Raw genomic sequence first — 22586 nt, forward strand, 5'->3', positions numbered from 1 at the left:
AGTCGTGGGCTAGGATGGCAAAGGAAGCAAGCTACTGGTTCTGTGCTTCAGGAGGTGAGCACCATTGGATATCAGGGGCTGGCCACATGTACCTGCATAGATCAGGTAGCTTTACAGGACTTTGTGGTGTAGTGGAGGGGAGAACCAAATGGAGGAATCAGGGCCAACAAAAGTGAGATCATATGAGCTACTAGGAGCGATGGCCACTCTAGCTGGAGGGCATAGGCTGGAGAAGGGGATTAGAGGCCAGATCACAAAGTGTCTTAGAGACTTTTCTCAGCAGTTCGGGTCTTATGCAGCAGGTTCTGAGAAGCTGCTGAAGGAATTTAGACAAAGGAATAATGTGAGTTGACTTTCATCTCATGAAAAGTTTAACTGATTTGGATCAAATTGGCCAATGAAGAGGTGTTGGGAACAAATTCAATCACAGATTGGCAGCTGATCTTTTCAGAATGAACTGTTCGGGTTAATTTAGTCTGTCACAAGGGAGATAGAGACAGGCATTCTCTCGGTGTCCTTTAAAGAAAGGTTCTTCGTACAAAAGTTCCTGCTTGCTTTCCCTCAAGAGTTTTGTATGCAACTCTAATGAGCAGGTTTTTTTTTTTTTATAATTCTGTGCATTGCTCCTGGAAAATAGAGACAGTGGGGTACATTTTTAGGCTATGTTGTCATTTTATGGATTAATTTCTATTATTATGGACATTTTGGATTTCAGTGCATAAATATGAGCAAAACATCTGTTCATGTCATTCCCTTGCTTAAAGAAAAAAAAACAACTTCTGCTGGCTCCGCACTCCTACACCAAGAGACAGTCTCAGGCCATTTTCTTGGTGCCTGCTGCCCTCCGTGAATGGACCTCACCAGCTCAGCTGCTCCATCTCCCTTTGCTGCACCCCAGCAGACTCACGAACACCATCCTCTATTCTCTGCTTACTGTTTCTCCCATGCTGCTTTGCTCTCCTCGCCTGCTGCAGGATGATGGTCTTCCATTGTCTGGGTAGTAGCCCAACTGCTTCTTTCTCCCTCACCAGCACTGTCTCCCTTATTGACAATCCACACAGCACTGTCTGTATGCCTTGATCTGTTGTGGAACTCTGAGCTCCAGCCATGGCATGGCCCTTGCTGTATTGAAATTTGAGCAGCTGGAATGACCTGCAGGAGGCTGTCAGGAGGCTGGGCTTGCTAACATTCTTCATTGAGTAGAGGGAGGGCTCTGGTGACACTCCAGGAGAGGTTTGCTAGCCCCCCCCCTTCCCTCCTCCAGGGTATATAAACAGTTAACAATTACCAGGGATTGGGGAGGGCTGTTTGCTGATAAGTTGCCCACCCTTCTGTGAGTAACTCCAACTAACCTCATTGGTTCACCAAGCTAGACTTGGGTGAAATCAGTTTCCTGGTATGTCGTTGGTGCCCTATTTGAAATACATACATGTTTATCTCTACCCAGGAAAAGTTAATGTGGTACCATGCCAGTCCTGGCCGTGTCTCAGACTAGCTCTCTGTGGGAAAGCATGGCCGTCTGCCCCTCTAGTTCATGGACTCACCGAGGGCTCTGTCTGCATGTTGTTCATCTTTCAACAGTTCGTAACTCACTGCCTCACCCCTGGCTGAAGCTCAGTGTGACTAAGTTAAATGGTTTGTGTTTTATTCTCTAAGTACCCTGGATGAATCCCGAGGGGACGACTGACCAGGGAGCCTCACTTTTGTAGCAGGTTGGCCAGCAAAAGTTTTGACTGAGGAAGGATCTTTTCACACACCAAAATCTAACTGTGCTATTGCTAGGATTTCTGTCCTGGGAGCCTATCTCTGAGGCGACACTGAAGGGTTTTTATCTTTTTGAACATACAAGGAAGTGAAACTTTTTTATGTTTTAACTTTCTTCTTAATTATCGTTAAACTTAGCATACAGGGCAATTGGGTTTCACCATCCCTCAGTATACTTTAGGTGTTCAAGAAGCCTTTCATAGGTCTTGACCCTTAATACTTCGAATTCTCTTTCTTTCTATTTTGGTTTGGTTTTGGTTATCTCAACACAAGCAGGAGTTCTCCAAGAAGAGGGAACCTGTGTTGAGAGATGCCCCCATTAGACTGGCTTGTAAGAAAGCCTGCGGGGCATGGCCTTGATTAATAAGTGACATGGAAGGGCCTAGCCCACTGTAAACAAGCTTTTCTGAGGTGTGAGAAAGCAAGCTGAGTGAGTCACGGGAAGCCAGCCAATGAGCGGCGTTCCTCCACGGTCTGCTTCCTCTCTGCTTTCGTTCCTGCCCTGACTTCTCCATGACTGACTATTGTAAGATGAAGCAGACCCTTTCCTCTCTAAATTGCTACTGGGTGGTCAGTGTTTTATCACAGCAGTAGGAAGCAAAAGTAGGCCCCAGCGCTCTCTCTCTCTCTCTCTCTCTCTCTCTCTCTCTCTCTCTCTCTCTCTCGTGTGCTCACTTCTTGGGATCAAACACAAGAACTTGCTCATGTTAGCCAAGCTATTCTACTAGTCAACTAAACCCCTACCACACCAGGACTCCTTTCAAATACTGTCTCCAGTCATAGGACATTTGTCATAGGGAAGAGAATTGGCTTACAGAAGGATTCAAAGATCATAGTTATGGCAGGCTACCCAAGAGATGGTTACCCAAGGAATGCTGGTCAGATTGAACACCCTTCCTAAAGATAGATATAAGCCAAGCCACAGAAGAAGTCCTGATAATGTGAACAAGGGGGTGAGAGATGTGTGTTGGGAAACAAATCAATTGTATTAATAGGGGAGTACATGTTAAGCTTCTTTAAACCAGACTAAAGCAACATGGGTATGATTGTAGATTGGCCACCGAGGAGGCCCATCTGCCCAGGGGGTGTGTGGCTTAAGAGGGCAGTGAAATAGATAACCACACTGAGGCAGGTGTGGCTGTTGGGTTATAGGAGGATAGATAGGATTAACATGGATTGGCTCACTATGTCCTGGAATATTATTCAAAGAAATAGGAAAGCTCCCAACTTTAAAGAAAAGCCCAAGGTGCATTGCCTTTATTCTCTTGAAGTAGCTTTCACAGTGGATTATCTCATGTAGTGATGCCAGCTTCTTGGATTGGGAGGGGGTTCACAAAAAAGGGGCAAAAAGACGGGGGGGGGTCATTTTAATTAAGGAATAGACGCAAGATGACCAATTATGGGAAGACTAAAATATTTGTCACAGGAAGTCAAATTTTTGTCCTGTTCACGGTTCATTTTCAAACTGGGGCTTTTCAGTTTTCTTTAGTTCGTTATCAGAAACAAACCAGTGAGAGGCACAGACCGGTGGAGCAACCCAATGTGGAAAATTATTTGTGGCTGCACTTTCAAAAATGTAAACAGTAGTGTTCTGATGATGCTAAAACAAACTGCAGGTGCTTAGTTTTTCACTGTCTGTACATCTATGGAATATCTGTGTATTTGACTTTTTCTGCTGAGAATACAAAGTATGTTATGACTGTTTATAAGTATGGAAAAAGTCAGTGAGGGTTTTTTGTTTGTTTGTTTGAGGCAGGGTTTCTCTACATAGCCCTGACTACCATAGAACTCACTCTGTAGACCAGGCTGGCCTCAAATTCAGAGACCTACCTGCTTCTGCCTCCAGAGTGCTTGGAATTCAATGTATGTGTCATCACCACCCTGATAGTGAAAATATTTTTTGAAGGTCAAAACTGGCCTTGTCATCCTGGGCTTACATAGTCTCTCTCTCAGCTCCCTAAATAGCTGGGACTGTAGGGGTGGGTCACTGTTCCTAGCGAGAACTTTATCGTTTTTTGCAGTTCTATGATGAACACAAACTTCCAAGGAAGGTTGGAATTAGTTGATAGGCATGGAACAAATTGTTTGCCATAATTGTGTCTGTCTTGAGAACTTGTCCAAGTCTTTGGTTTTTCTGGAAAGTTGTTATGTTTTACCAAGGTGCCTTTTTTCCCCTATCAATAATGGTGTGCTAAGAATGAAAAATAGTATTGTTCTAATTGACATCCTCTCAATTTATTCAAGTTCTTTTGTTAATTTCCCCCTGTTCTTGTCTTCCTTTTGAGTCATTTAAAACTTATCAGCATAAAGTGAATGCCAAGCCAGGAGGCACTGAATCCAAATCTGTTCTTGCTTGAGAGCCAGTGGATTGAGTCAGCTTAGACTCATTGACTACAGCAAAGTTCATCAGACTTCTCCTTACCCCTTTGGGGAGAATAGGGATTATTTGTATACTATCTGAGTTAAAGCAAGCATGGAACCACTCATAGAGCATGTATACAGTCATTTCTTTAAAATAAAATCTTTTTGAGTATTTCAGACTAGTTCTCAAAATAAATAGCAAGTAGACTTGGAAAGGGGAAGTAATTTTGCATTAAAGATGTCCCGTGCGAGGGGAGCAGAGAAAAATGTAGAGCTCAATAAAAATCAATAAAAAAATTTCCTGTGCTAAAGTTATAAAATTGGAAGAAAATAGGGAGGGGTAGGTAATGTAATTTTTCCTGGTTGTCTTTATGTTCAATTTTAAGTACCTTTTGAAATCTCCTTTTGTTGTCTCTTAGAGTTGTAAGTCATTCCTTAAAGTTGGAAACTGAAAATTGGTTCTGAACACTGTTTGCTCTCCTGACCTCCTGGGTGGCCATTTTGGCTTGGAAAACTTGTACACAAGACTGACTCTTTGTATTATGCAGCTGGCTGTCCCCAGGAACCACAAAAGCTGGCTTTGGAGTTCTCACGGCTCTCTGATAGGTTCTGTGGAGGATACTGAGATGAATTAGATACGGTCCCTTGACAATATCTTACTTTTTTTTTTTTGTAATTCGATTCTTCCCGCTTGAATCTGCCAGCTCCTTTCCTCAAAGTAAAATATCCAAGGTGTTAATCCCTACTCATTGGAGACAAATGCTAAATTGGAAGCAACAGCCGGGAAATGCAAAACTCCTTATCCAATTAAGATACAAGCTCGCCTAGTCAGCTATGCTCAGCATCAGGGTAAGAGGGGAAGGTTTAATTTTGCTTAAAAAAATGATAAGGTATCTCCAAGTTTTAGAAAGTACCAAAATGTAAAGTCCACAGACGGAAACAAAACATGGTAGGCAGGATCAAGAATGAAGAAATATTAAGTATCTGTGGAGTTTCGAGTGCACAGGTTTATGGGTACATAGTATGGTTAAGAGCACTTATCCAAGCTGGGTGGTGGTGGTACACGCCTTTAATCCCTGTGCTCAGAAGGCAGAGACATGAGGATCTTTGTGAGTTTGAGGCCAGCCTGGTCTACAGACTGAGTTCCAGGATAGCCGGGGCTATATAGAGAAGCCCTGTTTTGAAAAACAAACAAACAAACAAATAAACAAACAGAGCACCAATACAGCTCCATAAATATGAGGCATTCAATCTGCCTAAACCTCAGTTTCCTTATATGTAAAATGAACATTTAAAAAAAATAGAAAAAAAAAAACCTTCCTTACAGGATTTTTGACTTGTGTGGTGCTTAACAGTCTGTGTCATGGTGCTGGGTCTATGAGGCCAAGCACAAGGTATTGCTTTTCCTCCCCACCAGGAGTTTAAGGTTCTGTTGAGAAAATTGAACACCACGAAGTAGAGTGCCCAGGCAAAGTAGTACGAGTGCATGGCGCAGCCAATGGTAAAAACACCGCGGCTAAGAGAAGAGGCACCTTAGGCTTATCTTGAGAGTAGTATGAGGCCTGGGGACATGGCTCAGTGACTAAAGCACTCACCACACAACCATGAGGACTTGGCTCAGGATCCCCAACACCCACATAAAAGCTGGACAGGCATGGTACCTGTTTGCAATCCTAGTCCTCTCAAGAGCTAGAGAGCAGAGATCCCCAGGGCTCTGCCTATCCAGACTAGCTGAATAAATAAATAAAGCGACTAATCCAGAAAGATAGCTGATAGCAACCTGGGGCCTCTACATGCAGATGCACCTATACCGTCACACGCATGTGTGTCCACACATGTGAACAGCCGTACACACATGAACTCACATAGATAAGAATAACAAATTGCTAAGAGTCTGAGTTTTCTGGGATTGTGTGTGTCTCTCTGTGTGCACGTGCCCATGTGTGCATGTTCTGATAAGGACTTCCTACATAGTTCAGCCTGGCCTCAAACTTGTAATCTTCTTGCCTCAGCCTCCTGAGTGCTAGGACACCAGGTGTACCACCATGTCTGGCTTTCTTCTAGAGTTTATGAACACGCAGAAGTGATCTGAGTCTGCATATCCTCACACAAGGAAAGCTTCTGATTGAGATAAGTGCTAGTAGATGGATTCCCATGTTTTTATGTGTAAAATGCTTTGTGCCAGCTAGAAGCAGCACTGGCCATTGGTGTAGGTATGATAGAGACGTAGGAGCCAAGTGTGGCTTCAAGTTAAGACAGCTTCTAAGATCCGGTCATGTGTCTTGGGTTTATCTGCCTTCTGCACTGTTGGGGTTTCTTAAGGGGCAGGTCTAATTCTTTTTATGTCTGGATCACCAGAGCTTAACTTAAGCTGGACCTTAGTGGGGACCCAATAAATGTGCCACATTCTGAACCTGCTCTGTTTGCTCTCCTGCCGGAAATTCCATGCCCCCAGTGGCCATTTTGAGTGCAGAGGGTTATTTTAAGGTATTCTCTGGAGAGGACACTAGAAGCTGCTGTTGAGTGGCTAAAAGGGGGAGGGGGCTGAATGACAAGGGACAGTGCAGAAAGTTCCAAGTGAAGTGGGTGGAGGAGCCATGGGACGGAGTGACTCATCTCTTTTTTCTTCACACTATCAACTTCCATAAAAATGTTCAGCAAGGCATGGTGCCCTATGCCGGTGATCCCAGCACTTGGGTGGGTTGCCATGAGTTTGGGGCTGGCCTGGGATACCTAGTAAGTCTCCCATTTCTCTCTAAAACAACAACAAAGGAATAAGACTAAAGAACTCAGATACCACTGAACATACAGTCCTGTCTCAAAACTACACACATGAAAAATTGAACCAAGTCACCGTCTTAAAACATTTGTTGCCTTGCCCGTCCACACACGGAAACCTAATGTGGCGGATGGGTTGGGCCAGGTGCTGGAATTGGCCCCATGCCTCGCTGCTAAGCTTTCTGCTCTCCCTCCCAGTATGATAAAGAAGGGATTCTGTGCAGCCAGTCCTCACTTTAGACTGGCAGAAGACGCATTCTCCGAATTCTTCAGGAGAACTGGTTTCTAAAATAGAAGATTTATTGGTAAACTCATGACCTTTAGTGCAATACCTCAGCAGAAGTAAGTCGGGCTGGGTTTGGTGGTGTTGGTCTGGAAATACGAGGTTATTTGTGGTTTAAGTTTTATTGTTGCTTACCGTGGTTGTAGATATGTGTGGTGTGTGCGTATGTGGCAGGGTTTGTGCAGATGTGCCAGGGTATGCGTGCAGAGGTCAGGGAGCAGCTTTGTAGAGGAGGTGTGGGTTCCCAGATGTAACTGAGGTGGTCAGGCTTCTGTGACAAGTGCTCCTCATGCCCCTTCACGGAGTTGTCTTAAATGAATGGATCTGTGCTTATGTTCCTAATGATATTCTACACAGGCTGACTAGCCATGTATGCTTTGGGACAGACTCAGTGATTGCACTGTCCACACCAGTGGGTACTCCGTCAGCTGCAATGCAAGAATGCACATTTGCTCATGTTTTAGGATTACAGACATGGTTTTGTACTTTGCACATGCATAGTTAAAATGATGAAAGATCCCCACAATGGATGTGTACTAATTGCCACAAAGAAGAATGTCCCGGTTTTGATGCCGTGGATAGACCCTCAGTTGGGATCCTTTCTTTCCAGTCATTTTGCCAAGGGGCATCCTGCAGCTGAATCTATACTGATGGTTTTTCTGTTTTTCCCATAATAGAAATAGTAAGATGTTCTGTTTGTGAAGTATGTGCTTCTTCCTAGTTTTAGGATTTACACCCCGAAGGCTATTGAAAATTGTCACTAGAACTGGCTAAATAATGATTTATTTGCCTTTACAGGAGGCTCAGAAAGCTTGTATTTTTTTTTTAAATAAATGCATCTCCATAGAAGTGTTTTTAGAGCTGGGATTGAGCCCTCTACCACCGAGCTACATCTCCAGATTCAGTAAACATATTTGATTTGAGGATTGCATACCCATCCATTTAGTGTGTGAAACACTGACAAAAGGAACAAGACCAGGAGTTAGAAGATGGAGTTTGGGTCTGCAGTGTAGCTCAGTCCTGCCATGGACCAGGTCCTATTTCTAACGTGGCAAAAAGAAGAAAGAATCTGAGCTTGAATGGTCATAGTGGTGCTTCTGCTGATATTGTCAGACAGCTGAGCCACTTCCGTCATGTAGAAAGTTAAAAGTGTGTGTACTTGATGGTCCTTCAGTCATAACAGCAGAATGCAGTTGTGAGTGCTTTCCTAATATTGCAAAGTGATCTTTAAGTGAGCAGAACAGCAAACGCTAAGATTGCCACTAGCAAGTTATGCCAAGGGGGCTTAGAGCTCAGTGAATGAGAACGTTCAAAGACAGATCGCTTTGTTTTCTTTCCCTTGATGAAAACTGAGTAGGTTCCAGATTTAGGTTGACTGCTTTCTTGTCATTCCTTAGGAAGTCAAGATGGAAACATTTGCTTACTTTACTCCAGATTGCATAAGCGCCTTTGCCTTTTGTCTAACGCTGTTATGGACTCGTGAAGCTACGCTGGGGCCTTGTTGTTACTCGAGCGATTAGTAAAGTCTGGTTTATTATGATACAGTTTTCTGGGGTTATAAAAACAGTCTTTGTAGGCTAATCATTGCACAAACTAAAAGGATAAATAGCAAATATGGAAGAAAATCCATATTCTCTCTCTCTCTCTCTCTCTCGATAGTGTTTCTCTATGTAGCCATTGTTGGGTCTCATTATGGATCAGGCTGGCCTTGAACTCATAGAAACCCACCTCCCAAGTGCTAGGATTAAGGAATGCTCAGCTTTCTGTTTTTAATTTAAAATATTTTATTGAATATATATATATATATATATATATATATATATATATAATGTTTTGATCACACACCCCCCCCGAAAAATCTGTAAGTGTGGTAAGAACTTTCTCTTTTTCTGTTTGGTAATCATAGAAGACAAACAAAATGACCAAAAAACAAACCCAAACTCAATAAAGGTTATGGTGTAGGAAGAACCTCTGTTAAATCTATTAAATCATGAAGTTCCATAAGTAAATCCAACCTTTTCCTTGTCTCTGATGATTTAATCCATTTGGAAGGGAAAGATTGTATTTCAGGCCTCTTTTTTTTTCCTCATATGGTGAAGCCTGGTTCGCAGGTCTAGCTAGGTTTTCTTTTAAGACAGTGGTTTTCAACCTTCCTAATGCTGGAACCCTTTAATACAGTTTCTCATGTTGTGATGACCCCAACCATAAAATTATTTTCATTGCTACTTCATAACTGTAACTTTGCTATTGTTGTGAATCGTAATCTAAATATCTGCTGTGCAGGATATCTGCTATGTGACCCCTGTGCAAGGGTCGTTCGATCCCAAAGGGATTGTGATCCATGGGTTGAGAATCAGAATCTTTGGGGAGAACATTGTGGTCCACAGAGTAGTTACTCTAATTCTTCTCATATCTTGCTGCCTGTAACAGAGGAAATAGAAATGAAGACCTAGAACATTAGGTTGAAACTGTTTGAAATGAAAAACAAACCCCTTTTTATGTGGTATGCATATGACTTTTAAAACATAGGGAAAATGTTTATTTCACTTTTAGAAGGCATATAGTGTTTACATCTAAACACATGATCCTTTGTACCATAGGCTTATTTTATACTAATGTGCTATTAGAAGCCAAAAGAGGAATTTCTTTTTGTCATTTTACTGAGTTACTTGAAGCAGATACATGTGAGCTTCCTGTACAGCCTAGTTAATGGATGCTAATTCATTAAGTTAGGCCTTGACTCTGAGAACTATATTTAATTTATCTTATTTTTCTAACTCTTTGGTATTGAGGGCTGAACCCAGGGCCTTTTGCATACTAGGTAAGTGCTCTACTATTGAGATACACCCAAACCCTGTTTTTTTCTCAGACAGAGTCTCAGTATGTACCCCTTGGCTGACCTGGAATTCAGTATGTAGACCAGGCTGGCCACGAACTCAGGGCTCTGCCTTCTTCTGCCTTCTGTGTGCTGGAGTTAAAGGCATGTATCACCATGCTCAGCTTATTTTTCAACATTTAAGTGACACATAAAACCATGGAAATTCTACATACTAATGAGTACCATGTAATGCTAAAAATATGTATATATCATGCAATGTTAAATCATGTTAAATATATATATATATATATATCTTTAAACGTGTATCATATCTTTGTGGTGAAGGTTTAATATGTCTTCTTAATTTTTTTTCCAAGACAGGGTTTCTCTGTGTAACAGCTCTGGCTGTCCTAGAACTTGATTAATAGACCAGGCTGACCTCAAACTCACAGAGATTCACTTGTCTCTGCCTCCTGAGTGCTGGGATTAAAGGTGTGTGCCACCACTGCCTGACTGTCTTTTTGATTTTTTTAGATTCATTTTATTATTAGTTTTTGTGTATAAGTGTTTTGCAGCAGATGCATGCCTGGTGCCAAGAAAATGGGGAGCCTTTATCTGGGTGTTGGGTCCTTTGTAAGAACAAGTACTCTTAACCACCAAGCCACCTCTCCAGACCCAATGTAATATATCTTAAATGTGGAATTTCCTTATTCACCTTCTATTAATACAACTGAAATAATTTCATTTAAATAAAACATCCTGATTAGAAATTATTGACATATATTGTTTAAACAATTAACATGTAATTGTTTGAAATAGCCTGTAGAGGCATGGTTTTAACTGAGTCTGGATATCTCGAAGTTCATTCCATAATTAATGCTTGAATGTCTAGGGGGCACGGGTGTTTTAGGTGCTGTTGTTATGACAGTGACCAAATAAAAGCTTTTCCTTGGCTCCAAGGCTAGCAGTTCACAACTGGATCTCACTGGAAGGGGAAGGCGGGGCCTTCATCCTTTCTCCCTTTCTTCTCATCGAGATGTTTAGTTTGGTTTTCTATTGTGGGAAGTTCCATGCCTTTGAATAGGCAGAGAGGAAAAAATAGAACACAGTATGTTCAGTGAAAGAAAATGACAGACAGGTAGGTAGTGGAATAACCCAAGTTCAAGACCTTGCACAGTAATATCTTTGTGTATTTCTGAGTGAGGGGGGGACTGCAGGAGAGAACGCGTGTGAGTCTTTTCAGGTACACACCTAGTGTTGACTTTTGCCTCTGAAGATAGGCAAATGATTTAACCTGAGTTAAATCCAGGGCTTTCCCAAATGTAATGTGTTGGAGCCGATTATACCTGTTTCGTAGGTGGTTAGGAGCATTGCACTGGAAGATAGACAGCAAACAGTTCCCTGCTCATAGAGAACACTCTGTTGGCGATTGATGACTGCTGAGCGAGGCTCAGATTTCTTCAAGGACATGAGCCCATGCTCTAGTAGATGGTCCCACACCCATGCACGTACAGACAGCACTAATGGACTCAGTGGCATTGTAAGAGACAAGTTGAGAGAGGAAAGTGGAGGGAAGTAGGAGAAAAATTGGAAGGGAGAGTATGGGTGTGGACTTCATCAAAGCACATTACGTGCATGAATGGATACTAAATACAATACTTCTAAAGGAATCCAGTTGGTGCTTTTATTATTATTACTCCCCTTCCTATGTCATATTATACTCAGCTTTCATTGACCCAATCCTTGTAACAAGAACCTCAGACTGGTACCCTACTATCGCTTAGCTCTCTGACAGGAGTCCGTAGCCTTTGCCTCCTGAAACCTCACCCTCTCAGGCCCCGTCAGCAGGATTAAGCATCTCCAGGTCTCGTTCTTGCCCTAGCAAAGCTGGAATGTAATGCACTCTTTGGCTTGTGTATCGGGTACAGAGAGGGAGCTTGGATGTTGAGATTTTTTTCCCTCTTAGTTACCCAGCAAACAGTGCACATTTGTGAAATGACTCACAGGCTTTTAAATATACCATTTCTGTTTGACTTCACATTTAGGGAATTTTTGGAAGACATACAGATATATAGAATATGGTGTTATTTCTTTAGAATTCTTATCTATAGTAAGGAGGAGTTTGTTTATGCATGTCCTTGTGTTCACTTGTGTTTGCTATGTGTATGGATGCACTTTTAGAGAAGGTTTCTCTTGTTAAAGTAACTTTATGTACTTGGTATCAACAATCACCTCTTTGCGGAATAACATATCTTTGCTACAGAGAGAGGAATTTCCCTCTTCAGGGAGTCTGACAGTAACAATTTATGTCTTTGGTCTCTTACAAAGGAAAAGGCCAAGGTAGTTGAACCCTTGGACTATGAGAATGTTATCATCCAACGGAAAACACAGATTTACAGCGATCCTCTCAGAGACCTGCTTATGTTCCCCATGGAAGACATATCTGTGAGTTCATGAGTACTTTTTAAAAGAATAAGCATTTTATTTTCCAAACCAGTTCTTAAAGCAAGAATGCGATTTGTTCTCTAGATCTCAGTGATTGGTCGTCAGCGGAGAACAGTGCAGTCTACTGTACCAGAAGATGCTGAAAAGAGGGCTCAGAGCTTATTTGTCAAGGAGGTAAGGGGTTCAATGGTCAGCCAAAGAACGTATTTTTTTGTGTTTATTTTATTCATTTGTTATGGGTGCGTGCGTGCACGTACATGTGCACAGACCCATGCGTGTCTGAGTGAGTTTATGTGCACCGTGTATGTGCAGGTGGCTATACAGGCCGGAAAAGACTCTTGGATGCTCTGCAATTAGAGTGAGAGACAGTTGTAAATCACCTGATCCTGGTGCTGGGAGCTGAACCCAGGTCCTTTGCCAGAGCAGTGTATGGAGCCAGGCAGTGATGGTGCACGCCTTTAATCCCAGCACTCGGGAGGCAGAGGCAGGTGGATCTCTGTGAATTTAAGGTCAGCCTTGTCTACAAGAGCTAGTTCCAGGACAGGCACCAAAACTACAGAGAAACCCTGTATCAAAAAAAAAAAAAAAAAAAAAAAAAAGACGAGCAGTATCTGCTCTTAAGCTCTGAGCCATCTCTCTGGCAACCCGCCATATGTTCTTAGTATTAAAAAATAGTTACACATCTGTGAATTTCAAATTTATATTATAAACTGTTGAAAGTACCTCTTCCTTTATGATAAATGGGAAATAAAATTCCTAAGCTTAATTAACTTATGTAACAGGTCCGTGTGCTGTGAGGGCAAAGCAAGATCCCCATACCAACATTTCTCAACTCAGTTCAAAAAGTCTGTTAGTATTTCGCCAGACTTTGGTTTGTGTGTTTGAGACAGGGACTGGCTATACAGCCAAGGCTGGCTTTCGGTTCATTATCCTCCTTCCTCAGGTCTCTGGTTACTGGTGACTCCAGGTGTGTACCACCATCATCAGCTCTGCCAGACTTGAAAAAATAATGCTTCTTTTTATTCTTTTCCAGTATCTAAAATGAATGATTCCTATTTTCTTATAGTGTATTAAGACCTACAGCACAGATTGGCATGTGGTCAACTACAAGTACGAAGACTTCTCTGGGGACTTTCGGATGTTGCCATGGTAAGTTTTGAAGACAAGGGAAGCAGGAGAGTTATTATTATAATTGTTATCACTGTTATTATCATTGTTATTATTTGGCTTTTTAGAAACCTCTTCTGAAACCCCTGCTATAGTCTATAATAAATCAAACTTGAAACAACAGCATATTTGGCTTATGCAATATTTTGATTAGTCGAGTGTGTTTTATCTTTGCTTAGTGACACTCTTACCAATAAGTGTGGGCTCACATGCTTTGGTGTACCCATAGAGATCACAGAATAATCTTTAGTTCGTTCTGAAAAACACAGGGAACCTTTTTCCAGTGGTGTCAGCGAAGCAGTTAGACACCTGCTGCTGTCTCTGGGGGAGGACCTCTGTCAGTGAAGTTGAAGGAATGGCTTGAGAACGTTGATCCAGGAGTCATGGTTTAAGTCATCCTTCTGCTATTTAATAACTGACTAGGTCTGACCGGCCCACCCATTCCGCCTGTTTGAGCCCTCCCATCTGCCCCATTTCTCCATTGTATGACTGCTGGTCCCACACCATTTCATCTAGGAAACATGGGGAAAAAAACAAAGGAGAAACAGGACATTTGTGCAACCCTGTATAGCACTCAAAAACATTTTTTCCAGGAAAGAGACTACTAACATTGACAGTCCGGGTTCTCAGAGCAAACAAAAGGGAGAGCCAGATCGACACCGTGTTGCTTTCTGAGATAAAGTTCTGCCACTGCTAGCAGCCCTGGCATACGTTCCTTAGCAACTTGTGCTCTCCTTGACTCCTATCTGGTCTCTGTTTTATCTTCGCAGCTGGCTGCATATGAGGGAGTCCATATTTGCAAATAATGCGGGGCCCAGGAGGTAGCTTAGTCAGGAGTTCTTGCTTAGCAAAAGTCAAACAAGCGAACAGAAGCTGTGCCTGTTTACTTAGGAATAAGGTCTACATTTGGGAAGAGGAGAGTACTTTTCCATCTCCCCGCTTGCATTTTCTTGTTTTCTCCAAAGAATGAAGTCAACTTATTTCGCCTTTGTTTGTTGGTGACGATTGTGGATTGTGTTCCGTGTTGAGAGTAATTTTCTTTGGATTTCCAGCAAATCTCTGAGACCTGAAAAGATTCCTAACCATGTGTTTGAGATTGACGAAGACTGCGAGAAAGATGAGGTAATGCCAGGCCTTTCTTCAAGGCCACTTCTGCAGAAAGGGCTGCAAAGAAGACTTGAGGAGAGATGCTGAAACCAGTGCCTATGAGTAGCTGTGGCCAGTTTTTCTAACCAATGGGTGGTTTTTAATAAATAAAGGTTACATTTCCAAATGAGTTTTAGAAAATTTCCAATGAAATGGGCAGAGCCGTGTATATAAATGTATTCTCTTGCCTGTGTGATGGGATGGTAAAGTTACTTCTCTTGTTGGGCATGTGGGATGGTGACTTCATGTGGATTTGCCTCCTTGCTACATCCCTCCTGGGACAGAGGGTCTCGATGTCTGTGACATTTCAAGGTATAGTTTTGACTGCATAACAAGGAGGCTTTCTTAGGAGGCCACTTGGACACGTCAGCAACTATTGAGTGCCTGCTATGTTATACCACTGGGCCTTTCATGCTGTAGACAATAATTTCAATATTTATGGAGAGCAATACTTTTATGTTTAACTAGGAAATGGGAAGAGGGCTAGCTCTGTGTCTGCTAAGTGTTGCTTACTAAATAAATGGTTGACTACTATTTACTGATGATTTTCTTCTCTTCTAGGATTCATCCTCTTTATGTTCTCAGAAAGGTGGTGTGATAAAACAAGGTTGGTTGCATAAAGCAAATGTAAACAGCACCATCACAGTAACCATGAAGGTAGGGAGTATTTACTATATTATTTCATCATTTGACGTCTATTGACATATATAATGAATCTGGAGAAAGGTTTTTTTTCTGATGAGCCCTCATAGAAATCTTTTGTTTCAAGTTAACATGTAGAGTAATGGGTTTTATTATGGCTTTTAAAAAATACATGTACCATTATATTTTGTTCTCATTCATTCCCCGACCCCACCCCAAAAACCTTTAATGAAAGAATCTTTACAGTGTGTGGAATTTTAAAGCGCCATCCTGAGAACAATGTTAACTCAGAAATGTTAATTTTTAAAGGCATATTATGAAGTTCTTATTGTCTGATTAAGTGAGCTTAAGAAGGAAGTTGGTAGTTGAATGAAGAAAATGGCTTTGCAGAAACAGGCATCAGAGGTTCCTATGTGGAAAGGAATTTAATGAATAAATTTGGCTCTTATTAAATATAATTGACTGTGGGGAAGCATAGATAGCTAAGATGGAGAGTCCCTTGTGTCCAGCAGCTTCATAATTCTGTCAGAAACACACCACCATGAGTCCTACATGAAGCAGTGCCCGAGGGTGGCCAGAAGAGCCTCGTTAGAAAATGGAGTAGTTTGACAACAGTGAATTTGTGTAAGGGACTCGTGGGAGACAAAACCAAAAACACTGAAAGGGACAAAGTACAACGTAGAGCCTTCGATGCCTTGACACGAGCTTGACTTTTGTTTAGGAGGTGGTGGAGAGCCATTAAAATCCAGAGGAAGAACAAATGAGCTTCTTAAAGATTCTCAGCACAGAAACACATTATTCCATGGTACCAAATATAGCTGTTCTTTCAGATATTCAATATAAGATCATGTGATTTACTGAGGGTGAGTCACAGTCCCATTAAGCACTGAAGGTCATTCTAGCTTTCCGATAGCCTGAAAGCAGAAACCATGGGTATCTACCAAAGGAAGACTCAAATTCGGTCTTAATTTAATATTTTGCCTCCTGCTTCCCTTTAGTGGCCATGTCCTGTTCTCACTTTCATTTTCCGGCCCCAAGATAATGAATCCACGTTGTAGGATGTTTCCTGTGTATCTGTTGTATCCGAGCATGGGATTTGTTTCTAACGTGAGCCTTTTACTGGGGGCTCAAAGTGTGCCAAGAACCATACCAAGTTTATTTTGCATCTCATTTTTATATTCTGCATTTGATCTGAATGGCAACCTCATGAAATAGGCACTGTTATTATTGTTCTTAGATTAGAGATATGGTAAGTTAGGCACAGATAAGTCTGATGGCTAAGCCGATCTCCAGCCCTGGGGATATGACTTACTGGGTAAGGTGCTTGCTGGGCAAGCATGGGGGCCTGGGTTTAGAATCCTAGTACCCACATAAACAAAAAAGCTGAGAAACATTACATTCAGCTGTAATCACAACACTCGGGGATGCTGAGACAAGGTGGATCAGGGGCTGGCAGGCTAACCAGTCAAATGAACCAGTGAGCTCCAGCTCAGGGGGCTGGAGAAGGTGAAGGAAGCCACTCCATGTGGACTGCTAGCCTCTGTATGTGAGCACAGGTGACTACACCAGAACACACATGTGCATATGTGTCTGTATACCACATACACAAATCTACCAAAAGCAAAACAGAGCCCCAAGTATTCAGAAGGAGGATTTGAGCCTCTTGACCAGTATACTCTCATCGTCAGTGCCTGAGTACCATAGTACAGGTCCTGTCAGTTATTAAGTTCAGATGCACATGAGTGGAGGTTATAACTCTGTGCAGATTGTCAGAAAGTGCTTCTAGGATTTTACACTTTTAAAAAGATACATAATGTACACACTTACGGGTTACGATGTAAACTTTTGATACACGTATCATGCATAAAGAGCAATGGATCAGGGGAAATGGCACATGCATTAGCCTAAATATTGATCACTGTTGCATGTGTGTATGTGTGTGTGTGAGTGTGTGCATGTGTGCTTATTTATGTATGTGTGTTAGAAACATTTGAAATCATCTTGCTTTTTGGAATTACCTGATTAATTGCTGCCGGCTGTACTCCACTGATCTGTAGAAATCATTCCCCTCATCTGATTATACCCTTGTGTGCTATAGCTTAGACTCCATTCCCCTCCCCTAACATTCTCCAAATGTTAGCCTGCTTTACCTGCACCTTAGGGTTAGCATAGCACTAAGGCTATATGCTACATAGAAAGCTAGATTCATAAGACATTGGTAAGAAATTAATATTTATTAATCAATTCACCTCAAGACTGTTTTCAATTGTTCCTCAAATACCATCAAATTGCATTTTGCTTTATGGACAACTTTTTAACTTCTTAAGAAGATAATGTTTTAGATAAAAAGAACCAGTTGCCTGTAAAAAAAGTTCATGGTTTATACCTTCTTTCCTGATCTTTAAAATACATGTCGATGTAGTAGCAAGGCTAATGAATCCCTAAAGATGTCCTAATCCCTGGGACCTGTAAGTGTTTGCTTACACGACAAAAGGGAATTCAAGCTGCTAATAAGCCAATAGGGAGACCATTTTGATTTATCCAGGCAGGCCCAGAATAAGCACAAAGATCCTGATATGTGAAAGAAAGAGGGAGACAGGAAAGGAGAGTCAGAGGGGGAGATGTGAGCAGAAGCTGGGGCAGGAGATGCTATGTGGCTAACTTTGAAGATGGAGAAAGGAATCACAAGCCTAAAGATGGTGGGCATCCTCTTGAAGGTACAAAGGAGCAAGAGAGTGGAAATGGACCCTCCCCTACCTAGGGACCAGTTAGACTTCTAACCTACAGAACGACAGCGTAATAAATCTATGTTGTTTCAAGCCATCCTGTTTGGGGTAATTTATTATAGCAGTAGAAAACTAATACAGTCAGCCAAAGATTGATTGTTCAGCTTGGCTGTTATCTATCTCTGAGGTTGAAAACTCTCGTGCTTACAGGGGCCCAGGAGGAGCCATAAATTGACGGAGTGGATGATAGATCTTAGGTAACCTGGTGACCACATGGGTGAGGCGAAGATGTCACTTGCTACTTGGTTGCCATTGCCCTGTCCTGTTGAGCTAGGTTCTTTGCTTTGTCTCTGCTTATTCCCAGATACTCATATTTCCCCTCTCTTCTCTTGCTTTTCTCCTCTTTCTCTTTCTCTCCCCCTTCCATTGTCTTTCCCTTCCTCTCTCCTTCCCATCTGCCCCTTCTTCCCCACTCCTATCTCTGTGGGAAACAATTTTCATCCAATTCTTTTCTTTCTATCTGTTATTTTTGAGATAGGGTCTCATGTGTCCCAGGCTAGCCTCAAACTTGCTTTGTAGCTGAGGATGAACTTGAATTTCTGGTTCTCCTACCTCCATCTCCAGGAATGGAACCCAGGGCTTCATGTATGCTAGGTATACTCGATCAAATGAGTTGCACCCCGGCTTGTTGTTTCTTCTTAAACCCTCTATGAAATGGTAGACAGAGGAAGCAAAAAACAACAACAACAAAAACAAAACAAAACAAAACAAACAAACAAACAAACAAAAAAACCCAAATTGGTCATATGAGGCTACATAGGTTTTAACAAAATCATTTTGCAACATAAGGGCCATGGTGAGGTTTGGGAGTGATTTCTGGTTAGTACCCTCATCTACTATCCATTGGGGATGTCTATTTGGAATTTTTGTTGTTTGTTTGTTTGCTTGCTTTTTGAGACAGGGTTTCTGTGTGTAGCCCTAGCTATCCTGAAACTCACTCTGTAGACCAGGCTGGCCTCAAACTAACAGAGATCCACTTGCCCCTGCCTTCCAAGTGATGGGATTAAGGGCGTGCGCCACCGCCATGGAATTTTGGAAGTTAAGCATGTGTCCTGTACTCTTTGCCTTCATCTCTTAAGCCAAAACAGTACTGTTGTATTTGGGGGATCTGCCAAACCTACAATGGGCATGAGAGAGGAAATATCAATCAGAGCTTTCTGATATACTTTGCCAAAGGTTCTCTATCCTATATAGACTAAAGTATTTTAATTATTGTTCCATTGTGTACTTCAGGGCTTAGTTGCCCCTGGAGTGTTTACCCTTTGAGTTTTACTCTGCTCGCTTTCTCTGTGAACAGAGGGGTTATCAGGGTGGTCAGCAAATGGCTGGAAATGGTAGTGGTTTTGAAGTTGCTAAACAAGGGGTCCTGTCCTGTGAAGCAAGGCATACTAAGGGCGTAGAGCTCGCAACCTTAGGTGCCCTGTCACGGGATGGGGAGAAGTTCTTCCGAAGTTTGCACTGATTCAGGCTTAATAAGAAGCTAAGTGCCCAGTGGGGCGGAGCAGCCTGTCTAGCTCTGGCAGTAGCAGAGACAGAGGAGGTATAACTAAAGCCAAAGGTTAACAGAATTGGAGGTGTGCTGGAAGGATGTTTTGTTTGTTTCTATTAGGTGACTCTTCAAATAAAGACGGTTAATCAGTCTCATAAGCAAACGGGAAGATGATTCAGGTGTGCCGTTATCTGAGTAATTTCCCCAGCACTTGAGGCAGGTTTATCCTGGATGCAGCCAGAGTTCCCTGCCCAATGGGGCCCTCCTTCTGCACTGGTGCGATGCAGTAGGAGCCTTAGCAAACAGCCACAGTGCCCGAGCTCCAGAACTGACCCCAGAGAATCTTTCCTTATCGGCAAATTCATGATTTAGTCTCTGCTAACTCCCAGCGGGCAGGAAACTGCCTGCCTCAGAAGGGTGTAGGTATTAATCATGACTCATTGGCAAAGAACAGCCCGCAGAAGCCAAGCTTCTTTCTTTGTATTTTTATTTGAGTCTCCGTGAGGGGCTGGAGCTTGACACCAACCTGCATATCCCTTTGTGACTGGCAATTGTACTTCTTCAAGCAAGTTATGTATTCAGAAGTGTTTTAAGAAATCATTTTAAAACACACAAACCCAAAAATTAAAAAAATTCTGTTAGAGTAACTGGGCCCGGTAGCACAGGCTTGTAGTCTCAGCACTCATAAGACTCCAGCAGGGGGGTAGAATTAAGGGCAGCCTGGGTTATACAGTGAAATGATGTCTCAGACAGCCAAACCAAGAGCGCCTTGTGGAAGCGGTCCCTTAAGATGTTTGAAATTATGCACAAGAACTGCAGGTTTTGTTCTGTTGTTGTTGTTTTTCTTTTTTATAAACAAGTCCAAGTCTTTTCCCTAGACATTTGGGCTGTCCAGAGTAAAAGAATCAAAGAGCAAAGAAAGAAAAAATAAAACTAGAATCACGAGGGAAGATGCAAAAGTAAAATGAAAAAGGATCAGAAGTTGCCCAGTTGATTTACAAGAGAAACCAGAAAGAAGACTGTTAATTTATGTGATCATTTGAGCAAGCAGCCATGTGGCCGAACGTAATATCAGCGACATGGTCAATGCAATTTCTGCTGGGACTGCTTTCAAATATCAAACCTCCTCTGGTGCCTGCCAGAATTCTGCCAGGGCATTCAAGTTGCTAGTGCCGGTCCTTACAGGAAAGAAGGGCGAGCATGTGAACCACACTGAGTTCTTGATGCTGGAATAAAAATTATATTTTCCCCAGTGGATTGTGTCCCCTCCCCCCGCCACTCGGAACAGTTAAGTACCATTCCATTCGCTGCAGTCGTCATTATCTTCCTCAAAGTGCTTTCTGGGTACCCTCATTAGCCCCCAACAAACTATCACTGAGACACCAGGCGGTGGGAGAGCTGCTAATGATATATCTAGCTTCACAGTGAGACACAGTCACTCCGCAGCAGCCGTCACAGTGCCCAAGCACTTCCTCTCCCTGAAGAGGATGCTGGCCTTGTGCAGCTCTTGCAAAGGCGCTGATTGTTGTCTGGGCACAGTGACTGTTTTTCACCCAGCACTTGTAAATTGCCTTGTTGTCAGCAGTCATGTTAAGACAGGACAAGCTTTATTACAGCGAGCCACTTCCTCAATTCATGCTTTCTAGTTAATGGGAACCCGTCCCGCGACCCCATTCCAATTCCTGGAAAAGGACTGAAGCGAAGCTGAAGATAATCATAGAGATTAGACGATCACTTAGGCAGAAACTGTAGTCCTAAGAGGAGCCTATTCGGTTGCACTCTCTTTCCTAATTAGCTGCTAGAGACATTTGCTTTATTCAACTTGTTCTTTAGCACTGAGAAAAAAATTAATGCAGACTAGATAGCTGTGCTATCGGGTATGACCTTCCCCTGGTATTTAGAACTATTTTTTCTAAAGACTATGATGATATATGGCCTAAGGAACATTTTTGATCTTGAGGGTGATTTCTGGTTTCGAAGAGTTGCACATTCTTGGCTAACCCGCGGCACACCTACCTTTGTGGATCTTCTTGGCTCAGTTTGATCGCATTCCTTAGACTCTCGACTCCCCATTTGCAGCAATTAAATGTTGAAGGGCCTTGCTGTGTTATTGCGGTTGCGAGGTCAACTGTCTGATGTATGACTCACTTCTCGTGCCCTTTTTACCCCGACAAAAGAGAGCCATTTGTTATACATTCAGAGTCCAAAAGTCCTTATTACTCTTTGACTACTGAAGGAGAATTCTCTTCTTGGTAGGGGGAGAGCAGCAAATCAAAAGAGGATTTCATTCAAGAAAGTATATATAATATGAAAGAAATTGCTGGGAGGTCAAGGTCACTGGGTGCATCGGAACAAGAGGAAGATAAGATCTATTGTTTTGATTTTTTTCTCCATATGCTCCAACTTACTAGACAGCATCTTACAGTAAATAATATGGATTAATACGTGTTTATCATAGGCAGGGGCTTTCTCACTAACTTGTTTTTCTGTTTTGATCCCCTTCATTTGGTGACTGCGTCTCAAAACCTGCTTATTAGGTACTTACTATATGCCAGGCACTCCTAGGAGTCATCAAATCCATCACGAGATATACAAGCAATACTTGATTAGTCCATGAAATTAGTATTCGGGAAGGTAGACAGAAGTATCACATGTGCCTCTTCTGACTTACGACCTCTTTGGAGATATGAGACACACAATAAAAATAACTAATTGTTTAATGGTTGTTCAGGTACCAACTGCATGAACATGGGGTCTGAGATGGCCAGACCTTGAAGGAAGGGCGTCCCAGAAGAGAATATGAGTGTGGACACAGTACATAGAGAACCCATACTAAAGGAAGTCTGGTAGTCATGCTAGGTTAAGTTGATTTGCTCCCTGGTGTCCTTCTGTGCCTCAGTTTCTCTT

General features: G+C 42.2%; 1 protein-coding gene across 1 annotated transcript in view; it reads left to right on the forward strand.

The window, feature by feature from the left end:
• LOC121441672 (dedicator of cytokinesis protein 11) overlaps positions 1 to 22586 on the forward strand; it is a 202344-nt gene that overhangs the window by 42465 nt on the left and 137293 nt on the right. The window contains exons 2-6 of the mRNA XM_041642876.1: positions 12333 to 12449; positions 12534 to 12623; positions 13516 to 13598; positions 14669 to 14738; positions 15324 to 15419. Of these exons, the coding sequence (XP_041498810.1) occupies positions 12333 to 12449; positions 12534 to 12623; positions 13516 to 13598; positions 14669 to 14738; positions 15324 to 15419 (456 nt within the window). The remainder of the gene's footprint in view (positions 1 to 12332; positions 12450 to 12533; positions 12624 to 13515; positions 13599 to 14668; positions 14739 to 15323; positions 15420 to 22586) is intronic.

Source organism: Microtus oregoni, unplaced genomic scaffold (assembly GCF_018167655.1).
Source record: "Microtus oregoni isolate MIOR12 unplaced genomic scaffold, Mior012 000080F_ref0000499, whole genome shotgun sequence".
Lineage (NCBI taxonomy): Eukaryota > Metazoa > Chordata > Mammalia > Rodentia > Cricetidae > Microtus > Microtus oregoni.